Raw genomic sequence first — 12,869 nt, forward strand, 5'->3', positions numbered from 1 at the left:
CCAATACTTACAATGAGCCCAGGAGTGCCTTTCTTTCCTGGATCTCCTTTTTCTCCCTGATAAATAACAACACATGAGTTCTATTGGCATTTGCTACATAATCTGCATACAGGCAATATATATTCAAATGCTGGTTAAGTGCAGAAATTGCAGATTTAGGCTTAGATGGGCTTCTACTACAGTTAAGGAGTACCTGGAGAAAGCAGAAATTTGCAAGTCTCCTCCTGGACTAAATGAAAAAGCTTCCAGGATGTTGACTTTCTAGGGATGGCATGGTGTATTGCCTATCACAGTCTATCCACATTTTGTACTATGCTGAGCAATGGAAGCACTCACCTTAATACCTTGTGTACCCGGCTCTCCAAGAGGACCATCTACACCTCTAGGCCCCTGAATATTGAACAAGTGATTAGGAACATTAATTGTGCATTATTTTGTATCAATATACACAACATATGCTCTAGAAGATGGAAATCTATTTTGTTGACTGTAACACTGAAAATTCACAGGATGAAAAGCAATTTTCCTTCATGTTAAGTATAAAATGAAGCTTCAAAGAATAAAATAAAAGTTTCTGGTTTGTCGTAATGTAAATTTTAGAATAAAGATATATGTTTATAACTATATAAACAGGATGCCTAAGGGCTTCACTGGATCAGGTTTGCAGTCAGATATTTTCTGCTCTTTTTCATCCACTTGGCATGCGTGCAAGGCATATTTAGAAGTACCTAGATGACTACTGGTCATATAAGGCACTTGCTTTTGGACTTCAGTTATACACACAAAAAATCCTGCTTGCTTGAAAGACTTTAAAACAGGCAGATAAGTTTCTTCCATTAATAAACAGCCCGAGGCAAGATCGAAACCAATTTGTTACCTTGCATCATGAACTGCTGTATTATCAAACTAAATTATCTACTTTAAACTGACATTTTACAACCAACACATGAACAACGATAGCCTATTTTGTTATGCTTGTTACGCTATTCCAACATAGTAAATATTTATTGCCAAAATGGTCAGACACAATTATTTAAGACTAGCAATCTTAATCCAATACAAGCAAACAAACATACAAAAAATCCTTAAAATAGGTAATGAGCAAAGTGGAAAAAAACCTGTTTATTCATCCTGACATTGGAGGGTATTTCCATAATTCTAAACACTCTTTGGGTGCAGAAACGAAATCAAAACTAGTCAAATACAATCTAAAACCAGCAACTGCTTTAAAGCAAGAGCTAGACGAAAATAACAGAGCTGGGTTGTTTACAACAATATGTAATGGGAGGATGAGATGACAGCTTTTCTGGTGGCTTCCTGGCTGTGCTGTGCTGCTATTGAGTAGAGAGAATATGTATATTGCTAAGGCATTACCTCGATGAAAATGATGTGCATTTTCAGAGCGCATTTCTGAGTTACAGAGAATCTTCTTTGTTGGGTCATGGTTTTTAATGCACGCTATTCAATCACATCGGATTACAAAGTGTTTTAATAAGTAATAAAGTAGGGATGCAAAAAGGCTTTGTTGGAAGCATATCTGATGTTATTCACTTCCTTCTAAAAAAAAAAATAAATTTGTGATATCTCTGCCCCTAGTGAGCTTTTTGAGACAAAAGATAACAAAATCCTGTCTGTTAGCTTGGCTATATTGATGCACATCAAAGCCCCTGTCAGAACAGATGAGCAGCCACTCGCTCTTCTCTGGAGCTACAGTAAAACCAAAAGCTGATGGGTACCTCGGAAACAACATGCATTCAGGTTCTGTTAGGCTTTGCTCTTGAAATGGAAATGTCTCAGGAAAAGTCCTTTCCTGTGGGCTGATACATAATTACATCCTCTGGCCAAGCCAAACTATCCCACGAGAAGCTTATCCATCAGCTTTTCAGCACTGCTGCTTCTGGCCAGCATGAGCAGTGCACAGGAGCCATAGGGCAAGGAAAGGAAACAGGATGGGAGTTGTTAGAATCCTTCTGATACCTCAATAGGCTTGGAACCAGCTTTTGTGAGGCAGTCTCTCTGCTTTCCTGGCCCCCTTTCTTGCTTTGGTCAATTACTGACTGAGTATTTACAGACATTTTTTTAAGCCAGAGGAGAAAAAAAAGAAGCCACAAAACACAACACTCCTGGTCTCCATAAGGCTCTTGCTGAGTGCAGTCCCAATCCAAAGACAGCTGATGTCTGTGGAAATCCTGGTGACTTCAGCACACACAGATCAGAATCAAAAGACTAACAGTGCCTTCAAGGGTGATGGAGACCTTGATGAGAAAAACAGAACTGCACCTAAAGTTTAGATTATGTAACTGTGTAACTATTGAATTACTGTATAGCATAATCTAAAAGAAAGCTGAACATCTTGATCAAATTATTGTCAGGCTACTGCTCTGCACTTTTTGTGTAATAGATGACTAAAATGTACACAAAATGGGTTGTGATGAAAACTTAAGGAGGACTAAGCAGGTTTAGAGTCCTGTGATTTGATATTGATGTTGGGTGAAAATTCTCCATGGAAGGGGGAGGGAAGGTTGGAAATGTTGAGATGAAGTGAGGGTGGATCAAAAAATGGAGGGCACAGGGAGATAGAAGCTCAAAGAAGAGCAAATTAATATCCTGAGCAACATACTGAAGGGAAGATTCAGAGTACTAAGTAGAGAAATTGCGAAGAAGTTTTATTCTTTCCCAGGCTTCTTAAGTACATGATCTGTTATTTGCTTTTCTGCATTCTCCACTGTGCTTTTAAGGAAAGAGAAACTCAAGGAGAAAAATGGACATTTTAACTGTACGCTTCTGAGTAATAAATAATTTTAATCCTAGGTTTTATCTTTTATCATTAATAATATTAACAGATCAATTGTTTAAAACACTTGTGACTTCCTTTTAATCACACTGGGGGTTCACAACCCACAGTTTGGGAGATTGGCCTGTAAGGAAAATGATAGGATTGTCAGTTTGTACTCTGTGCATAGTACACCAAAATCTTCCTGCTAGTCACGGAGATACTGCTACATTGACAGCCCATTCACTAGGAAGAATGATCACTAATAATCACTAACAATCAAGCGAAAAGGCCTATCATTCAAAACACTAACCTTTCACTAAATAACTTTGAATTGAAAATAAGTTAACAGAAACCAACACAATGTTCAGCTTTTGGCTCAGGATTTTGCCTGCCTTTAGCCAGTCACAGAGCAGAGTGTAGGAATCCAAGGGAAAGACAATTGAATGTTCTATCAAAAACACACCATAACATTCCTATGAGTAGTATACAGCTATGCATTATTGGCACAGATCAGTTGGATCTGTATCTTTTCCTACTGTAACTTGTACAGAATGAGAGATACATATAATATGCTTGCTGCTATTTAATTTGGGTTGCAGCTAAGCTGAGGAGTAAGTCTGCCAAATAATTGCTGCTAATTTTTCTTTGGCATGGGTCCAGTTTTCTTATTAAAATGAAACATACTGCATTGAAAACTTAAAGATAATAAATGAAGCAAGAAGAAGTTCATCTAAGAAGGAAAGAGGAACCAACCAATTCTTTTTATTTTCCTCATTCAGTCTCCTAGATATAAGAGTGAAAATAACACTATGTATGCTAAGTACGCCATCAGATACATCTCTCTCAATAAGAATTCCAGGAAAATAAGAGCATAAAAATAACTGCTTTTAAGCTTTAAAATAGTAAGCGTCAGCCTGAAGAATACTAGCTGCTCAGAATCTTAGAAGGTGTTAAAAACTTTACTTTGGTCTTGTTCATGAAGTCAATTTTATGATAAAGGAAAATTTTCTCTCAAATTAAAGGTAACAGTTGAGTTCAATGGAGATTATGGTACACACAAAAAGCAATATCAGTCTCTGACATTCTAGTTTTCTTCTCCATACATTAACACACAAGAACTAAAAAGTTGGCAGCCATAGAACCACTGCCACAATATCGTTACCAGTATGTCCTTCAAGACTACTCTTCCTCTTGGCCATGAAAGAGATTCCTTCTCCTTGACACAGCTATTTCCATTCTCCAGAGTACCAATTCTGACAATAAAGTATCTACCAAATGGCGTTCTCCTTCTGTACTTTCAAAAGATCAAATAGCTTATAAGAAAAAGAAAAGTGAGTCACAAAAGGACCCAACAGAGAAAGCTCTGTGCTCAGTGGCATATCTCCCCCAAACCCCCAGCGTGCTCCACAGGCTGCCAGACAGCCTTCCTTCAGCTGGCCAGAATTCCCCAGTGTGTTGGAGACTGAGCAGCTGGATGCTCTCAGCCAAAAGTATTCTGCTGGGAAACTTCGGATGTGAACTCGTTGCTGAAAGATCCATAATTTATGGGATGAAGGAATTCCACTCTGTGACAGTGCAGAAGTAGAGGTCAGTGCTCCCAAGGGTTTCTGCAGATTCCAGCTGTGAAGATGGGACAATTTCTTGTTTCAGTATACAATAAAAGGAATTTTCCATATGCTTCTATTTAACTTCTGTATGTGACCACGGTATGAATTTTTCCAAGTTCTGCCACACAGAGCTTTGGGTTCTTATACTTGTCATTCTGAATCCAGTGATGACAAACCCCAGATTTCAGGGGCCTCCAAATATTTTCCTTATGCGTTCTGGGTTTGATATTTTGATTTTGAGAGTAGAAAGTATTCTCAACAGCTTCACTGGGAGTTTGTTCACAGAGCATAAAGATTTGGGTCTGCTCCAAGACACTTTTCCATGAAGCATTCCTAGTCACGTTGGATGTAGGCAAAGGCACAAACCACAACTCTGTACCATGACTTCCACAGAACTTGGGATGTTTGGAATTTATTTTGAGTGATCTTTAATTATAAGCAATGTACTCAATGGTGTGCTGCCAAAATCATTAAGAGACACCCTCAAAAAATCTTGTCTCAGTTGGCAGAAGATGTGACATTCCTTAAATAAAATACCTCCTACCTTCAAAACAGAATCTAAATTAAATCTGCTGCCAGTAAGGAGGAGAGCCTGGAGCACTCACATTCAAGCAGCTTCTTGGTCCCAGTTCCAGCACTGGTGATGCTGGCAGATGGACTATCAAGAGGGAAGGGTCAGAAGGGAAGTTTCAAAGAGAATGCTGTGTCCACTGGAATTAAAACATACTACCTGAAAGAAGTTTAGTCCCACTTTCAGAGACTGATTACTTTTTAGCTGGCCTTTGAACTCACTGTATCCCATAGGTGACCAGTTGAGCAAACTCCAGTAGACATGTGGCCCAAAGAATTCTCAAACATCAGCTTCGTACAGTCAAAACTGGGTTTGCATAATACAACTCTTCTGCATGCCTCTGGCTTGCAAGTAATAATTCAGCAAAACACTTCAGGATGCATTTCACTTTGAGTCATGCTTCCACTGAAATCATAGAGAGGTAAGTGCACTCATCTGGTTCACTGAACCAGACCACTGAAAGTGGTGCCAAACTTCTGCTTATTTTCAGTCTCGCAATTGCCTTGCATTTCTGATTGCGTTTTGATACAGATTTTCAAATCTGTCTGTGAAGTAAATGGGATATTTGTCTTATTTCTCATCCAAGCTAAAACAGAGAACCTCACTCCTTCAGAAGGCTACCAACACAGGTTCCTGGAGACCCTAGGGCCTCCATGTATCAAGCCTATTTGTAGGAACACCTTCTGACCGCTTCAGAAGCTACTTTTCTAGAAGCCAATGGCTGGGGTTGGACTCTGCTGCTAAGATAACTTCTGATAATTCATCAGGCTCCATGTTTCTGAAAGGCAGGGTGGGTTCTCAGCCTCTGCAGCTCATTAAGGGTTCTCTTTGAATTTTGTCAGATATCTTGCATAAACAAATACATCTGCATTCTGAAAAACTGGCCTCAATTAACTCATTTTTTTATAGGCATTGACTAGTATGACACTTGCTCCCTACATCTCACAAGTTCACATGCTAATTTTCTGAACTTAATTTTCTTTTTGTGCAGGTAAGATTACCAAGCTAATACATTCTCTTCTGACTTTGCTATTTCCTCACTGAGCCACTGGGTATTTTTATTTTATGTTCAAAAACATAAACAATGTGTTGATGAAGAAAACTGTTCCTAAAACACCCAAACAGATCAATAGTGGTCATGAATGTAACACTTTCATATTTGTCTATAGAAGATAAGGCTAATAGTTATATTTGCTCTGGTCCTGCTCTCAGCTGAAATCAAAAGCAAATCCTCATTTAACTGAAATGTGAGGGGAAAAGAAGATTCCTACTTTTTCCTGGATAGAAATACCATTATCTTCTGCTTGATTTCACTACAAATAGCTGGAATCCAGAATTCAGAGGAAGCAACTGTACGTGGGTTCCACATCAAATTTATATTGGGCAACACCTTGCTCTAAGTACCATGAAAAAGCAGAATTACTTACCCTTCTGCCCTTAGGCCCCTGTGGCCCTGGTGGTCCCCTTGTCCCAGAAGGTCCCTACATGTCAAATAAACTAATTATTGTCTTTGACATATAGATTTATAAAAATTATAAGGTTCATACACAGTGAGTAACAACCAGTGCAACCAAAACAAATTAGTAATTTCCATCATAATAAGTAAATTAATTGTGTTAGTATGATTTATTTAGTAAAATCTGAATAGCAGTATTTAAGTAATCTTATTCCGAATAAGAAAGCGTGATCTGTTGGATTACATTAATTCTGTCCAATGTTCAAAAATTCCTCAAAGGATACTCTTAATTCATGGATTATCCTGATACAGAGCAAGTGAACACTGCGTCTGACTGGACAAATTTTCATGACAGTTTTACAGACTCCAGTACCAGCTAGAAAACATTCGTAACTCCAGCAGAGCAAAAAGGCAATTTAAAAAATGGTATATTTTATGTCAAATCAAAGCACTATTTTATACCTACAGGTAAACCTTCTGGCCCCACTGGCCCAGGGCCTCCTGGAGGTCCTAGGTAACCCTAGAATTGAAGTAAGTATAGAAAAAAGACAATTTCATCAAAATTGTTATTAGAAGAACTATAATAAATCCAGTCAGTTGCTTGAAAAATTGGAGGTAAATTAATAAAATGCCAACTGATGCATTCGTTGTTGCATCTTGACTTAGAACAAGCACTGCTGTCAGGAAGCCAGTCTTCCCACTAGGACGAACCCAGGGGCTGCCAGCAACTGCTGTGCAGTAGATTGAAGAGCTCACACTGGTTACCAGTCTGACTAGTAGTACAACTTGGTTACAACAGTTTACACAACAAATCGTTTGATCTACTTCCCTTCCTTTATTTCTCTCTTCTTTCAATTCAGTGTGTTTTATTTTTTTATGCAAGTCTCCTGAGAGCATTTTGATAAAACTTCTGTTATTTTGCTGCTTCATTCACAAGATCAGTTTGCAACATCAGCTCAGTAGCAGTCAAAATGTTGCTAATGAAGCTTCCTAGGAACACCTTATTATAAATACTACTATTTTCCATAAAGTCTGCACAGTCAGAAGGCTTGCAATTCATTACTGTTTTGGAAGGGAAAGTGCCTTTGTAATTAACAGAAATATGGATTCGACCTTACTTACAACTTACCATCACACCTTTCTCTCCAGGAGGACCTACTGGTCCTTGACTGCCTCTCTCTCCCTTTAATGAAAAATTAAAAAGAAAATAAAAGTGAGGGTTCTTTCCCTGAAACATTCCTTCTCTATTATTCCTAGACCTGCTCTAACAATACAACAGTGATGCAAGAAGACTTTTATTAGAGGTGTCATTCACAATTTATAAGGGATTTACTGCTAAAAGAGGTGTGCATAACACCTCTGGTTTAGGATCTTTCCTTTTCTTAGAAGTCTATAGAAGAGATTTTGTACTTCACCAGTTTTTCTGAACTGCTAACTGCTACTAGCAGATCTCTCTGTTCCATGCACCACATTTATAGTTATGTTTTTAATCTATAATCCTCACCTCAGTAAACAATTTTTTTCCTCTCTCCCTCATTTCTTCAGCATGTTTTGGGAAAAGAACAGATCTAAAAGGAAGGCAGCCCTGCATCAGCTGCAGGAATGCGCAGCATAGAGAAGATCTCATTCTTGTCCTACATACTTTCCCAACTTTTATTCTTATAACATCCAGCCCAACCATCAGCTTGGCTGTAGATAATCTTAACTGCACAGATTGCACATCTATCGTGGGCAGTACACATGACATAGAGATAATACAATATTTTGTTACATACTTTGAAGACACATTTCTTTATAATAAATGTGCTCAAAGTTTATTTGTCATTTAAATCCACACAGCATGTTTACACTGTAGTATTCAATCCAGAAAAGAGGAAGACAAGTTCTACAGAAACAGCAGTAACACAGTAATGAAAATAATTATTGTATTGTGAAGAAGACTGCTTCCAATTGCTGATAGATCAATTATTCTTTTACTGTCTCTTCCCCTCCCTCCTACTTAAACTAACAGCAGTATCCCAAGGTAATCTTTGTTGAAGTGGAGTATAGTTATGAACAAAAAGCATCCTTTGATACTGAATTCTTAAATATTATGATTAAAACAACATGAGAAAAAATATTATTTTAGTTTTAACAAGCAGTGCTTTCCATTGATAAATTGCTGTTCACGTGTTCACAGAAATTCTAATAAATTGCTAAGACTTTTCTAATAAGATTCCTGTAAATAGCAGCCACCAGTTTGGATGAAATAATTCAGCCCTGCAGGGCAGAAACACAAATGGTGCTGGATCATTCAGACAAACAATTATGCTTTTATTATAATTGAAGCTGACATGCAGTGCCGTAATAGTTTCCTGTTTTTCAGTTTTAAAATATTTCGCCTAAATAAAACCATGTCAAATATACTTAAGCTATTTATGCAGTTCTAGTCACATCGTCTGCCAAACTTCACTTTCATACACAAGTGTTATTATACAGTAGAGAAAACGAACAATGTTGCCTTTTTTACTCAGTTAATGCATACTGTCATATTTATCATTCTACTTCATCTGTTAATGATGTAGCAACGCTTAACCAATGACTGTTGCATGAAACAACCATCATTTATGACAGTTTTGTGAATCAATAGCAGTAGATAGTAAGGTGTCCTAACGTGACATATCACACTTGTAAGCAACAAATTGCTGGTAGATTGGCAAATTCATTACCAATTCAAATCAAGAACACCAGACAAGTACCCCTAATAAAAGCTTTTGGGTTTCTGTTTATTGCATCCCCATACACTGAAATACTACAAAACGTAAGCTTTATCCAAGCAAAACACCTGTCACTAATATTTTGTCTCCCCAACAGCTTTTAAAGTTGATTTTTGCTTCTGAATGTTAGATACGTTATTTATACCTTTTCACCAAGGCTTCCAGATGGCCCAGTTTCTCCAGGTAAGCCAGCTGATCCCTGGATAAGAAGCACGAGGAATTATTAGTGCAGTGTCCATACCAGTTCATAGCTGGCAGCTCCACAGTGCCCAGCAGCAGTATAGCACAACTCTCAATTCCTGAGAGCCTCTGCTCTATTTGTATAAGTGGTCCTGTGGGCAGTGAGGACTGCACAAGCTAACTGAGCTTAAAGTCCACGCAAGGGGACAGCTGCAGTTAGACAATCCACTAGTAAATATCTATTCCTACAAATTGCATTAATTCAATCATAGTAATGTGCTATCACACAGAGCCTACCTGTGATCCTAACATTGCAGTGCTGGAAGCTTTGCAAACATACAGCTTGCTAGCAATACAGCCCGACCACAGATTTCAAGGGGAAATTCAGTAGAACAGGTGTTGTAGCCCAAACAAACTGAAAATCAGGAGGATCAAAGTCTTCTAGTCCTTTTTAAAAATGAAGTAGCTCTCTCCTGAGGCTCTCCCACAAGTTTCCCCTGTGCAGGACAAGTACCACCATATGAAATGGAAAGCAAGATACTAAGTTTTTTTTTGTTGTTTGTTTGTTTTTCAAATCTTATTCCCTATGCCTGCAAAACATCAAACTATAAAACAGAAAATCAGCTCAGAAAAAATATGAAACACTAAGCTTGAAGAAAAAGAGGTGCCCAGAGTACACTGCATATAACTGCACATGGAAGATGGCAGAAACATGAAAGCTTTCAGAAACAGAATAAAGTGTGAATGCACTGCAATGCAATGCTTCAAAAAGCACTATGTAAATAAAATGGCAACAGGCACACTGACATTAGAGTCTCTACATATGTCTACATAAGCTGTGCTAGCTTAACTAGCACTAGCCTGGCATTTAAGGAAGTATTAAAAAAAAGAAAGAAAAACATTTTTCCTGCATTCGATAGGCAGTTGTATTCTTTTCATAAACCTAGTAGCAGTTTGTTCCATAGAAATCATTTCATATCAGAAAGACAATATTCCACCCTGAAATTTCTGTCATTAAAAAACAAAACAAAACTTTTAAAAAGATTTTTACTTATGTAATTTCAGTAGAGTTAAGGCCCAAATACTTTAGTATAACAGGTGCAAAGGAAGACCTTTTGATTGCTTTTTATTTTCTTTTTTCCCTTGAACTGCTAGCTAGTCTGGAAATCTCATAGCTTATATATACTGCAATGAGCCCTTGAGACAATGACCTTGCAGGCTCACAGCACTGGCACAAATGAATTTCTGAACAGGCTAGAGAGACAAACAGGTTCCTCAATGGTTGCTAGAGCAATGTACTGTGTGTCTGAAGTTGTGCATTATGTTTCAGCCTAAGGTGTCTCTTGGCATCTGTCAGAGATCTATCCTAGTCACACTGGCAGTGAGGCAATCCTTAGAGGTCAGTGTCATGATCAAGGGACTTTGTGATGAACTCTGAAAATCAGAGATACCACTGCTGTCAGTGTGACTTGTGGCCAACTGCAGGCCTCCATGCCAGGCAGAAATCGGTGAGACAAAGAATTACCCTGTACTCTTGTTCATCAAGATGAGGACCGTGGAGGTATGATTTCAAAAGGCTAAAAGACTAATCACTTTCATTTTCTCATTTCAGAAAGAGAAGACCTAATCACAGCCAAGACGGAGCTGAGATCTATTCTCCCTCCACAGAGACTCCAGACATCCTGGTCAATGCCACACTGTGCAGAGAGCTGAAGACAGTGACAGAAAGTTGTGCCCTGTACCAATGGTGATGCAATAACTGACCAAGTCCCCTCTTCAGGTCAGAAGTATTTCTGACTTTCTGAGTAAGTTGCTCTGAAGTGAAACGGAATGACAGGGAAACAGCAGTGGAGAATGTGTTGTGTTACCCAGCACATCAGGCTTGCCCTAAAAAACCTTTGAGTGAGAGGGCTAATGTTGGCTTCCTAGCTGCTGTTCCTCAAAATAAAGTAATAAAAAAAATGTACGGTAGAAACACCAGAAGAAAGTGGATTCCTGGCGGTACAAAAAGAGGAAAAGAAACTGTGTAAGAGTGGAAGCATCTATGTCTGGAAAGCAGAACAATACTTGAGACAAGAATTGAAACCAAAGTAATGGCAAAAGCAACATGGACTTCAAGAGGAGCTAAGGAGATAGTTTGTAACAGATTCACCTCTCCTTTGAAAAAGTAACAGATAATGTTAGGAACAGGTACCAGCAGGGCGAAAGAAAAAGAAAAGTTTTAGAAATATTATTTTACTTTTTAAAACAATTAGTAACATACAGTGAAGGGAAAGTACAATCAGAAAGCAAACATCTTGTCCCATTAATACCTTAGGCACAAGATTTTTCCCAATAGATGTTCTTAAAGACCATGTGACTCCTTAAATTTCAGTTTTGGATTGGTTTGCCATAGAGATCAGCCACTGAGACTTGATTGAGGTTTCTCTCCCTCTTATGTAAGAAAATCAATACACTCTAAAGTCCATTTGTCAAGTCATTGCTATTCAGTACCCCTTCAATCCTTTGGGCACCAGTGGTGGATTACAAAAATCAAGCCGAGAGTATTAGGCAGTAGAAAAGAAAAGCATAAAAAAGCTTTGAAATATTAAAAAAAAAAAAACTCATCATAGTTTTAAACCTTATTATTAAAGTCATAAACTTTCATTTGCAAGGATTTATGTAAAACTCGACAGTGACAATAAAAGCATTTTAGAAATCTTCTTGACAGGAGTATTTTTGTGGGAAATGAATCAAAGACCAGATCTCACAAGTAATACATGCCTAAGACAGACAAAACATCTTGCCAGCACATATGCTCCATGTTAGAAACTGGTCTGTAGTGGAATAATTGAAAACACGCTGTGTTCTTAATGCAAACCCAAGTTCAGAGTAATCAATTGAAAAACGTGGTTGTGAGGAATGAACTTGGCTGGTTCCAAAAGTGCCTGTGGAAGTAGTTGCCTGTCAGGTTGTATCCTAACATATTCCTGTGTTAAGTGAAAATCTTTCCAACTTTATTTCATTAACAATTCAGCATTTTCAAATATCTCCATTCACCATTCTTTCAATGGCATCACACTTCTTGCCACATTAACTTTCTCCTTTGAAATTTTTGGGGCATTTTCAGTTAAGTTTCATGAAAATTTGTACTTAATCTGTGCATTCTACTTTCCTCCAGATCACAGTCACCGTCTATGCCTGCTCTTTTTTGACGCTTCTTATAGGCCCATCAGCTTCATACTTCATGAAGACGACGGCTGGACTCAATGACCTCCACAGGTCCCTTCCAACCCTACTATTCTGCAACGGACTTCATATGGTTTGACACATATTTAAAAATAAACAAACAAAAAAAGAAACACTAAGTGAGCAAATATTAAGGCTATAGATTTGATTTATTTGATGATCCTTGAAGAATCTTTCAACCATCTCTGTTATAAAGAAGACCAAGAACAAAGGAAAAGAGAGGGAAGAAGAGTGGATGCTCCAACAGTCAGGTTCTGTTATTTCATAGCCAGCTGATACATAGAATACTTCTACA

At 38.1% G+C, this 12,869-nt stretch overlaps 1 protein-coding gene across 3 annotated transcripts in view; it reads right to left on the reverse strand.

Moving 5' to 3' along the window:
- Positions 1 to 12,869, reverse strand: part of COL24A1 (collagen type XXIV alpha 1 chain) — a 146,343-nt gene that overhangs the window by 38,620 nt on the left and 94,854 nt on the right. For 2 of the 3 annotated variants that reach the window (XM_052665912.1, XM_052665911.1), the window contains exons 25-30: positions 9,312 to 9,365; positions 7,540 to 7,593; positions 6,877 to 6,930; positions 6,382 to 6,435; positions 337 to 390; positions 12 to 56 (exon numbers count right to left, since the gene is read on the reverse strand). In XM_052665912.1, coding sequence (XP_052521872.1) covers positions 12 to 56; positions 337 to 390; positions 6,382 to 6,435; positions 6,877 to 6,930; positions 7,540 to 7,593; positions 9,312 to 9,365 — 315 coding nt within the window. The remainder of the gene's footprint in view (positions 1 to 11; positions 57 to 336; positions 391 to 6,381; positions 6,436 to 6,876; positions 6,931 to 7,539; positions 7,594 to 9,311; positions 9,366 to 12,869) is intronic. The other variant, XM_052665913.1, reaches the window with a different exon arrangement.

Source organism: Tympanuchus pallidicinctus, unplaced genomic scaffold, assembly GCF_026119805.1.
Source record: "Tympanuchus pallidicinctus isolate F22 unplaced genomic scaffold, pur_lepc_1.0 scaffold7, whole genome shotgun sequence".
In the NCBI taxonomy this organism is placed as follows: Eukaryota; Metazoa; Chordata; class Aves; order Galliformes; family Phasianidae; genus Tympanuchus; species Tympanuchus pallidicinctus.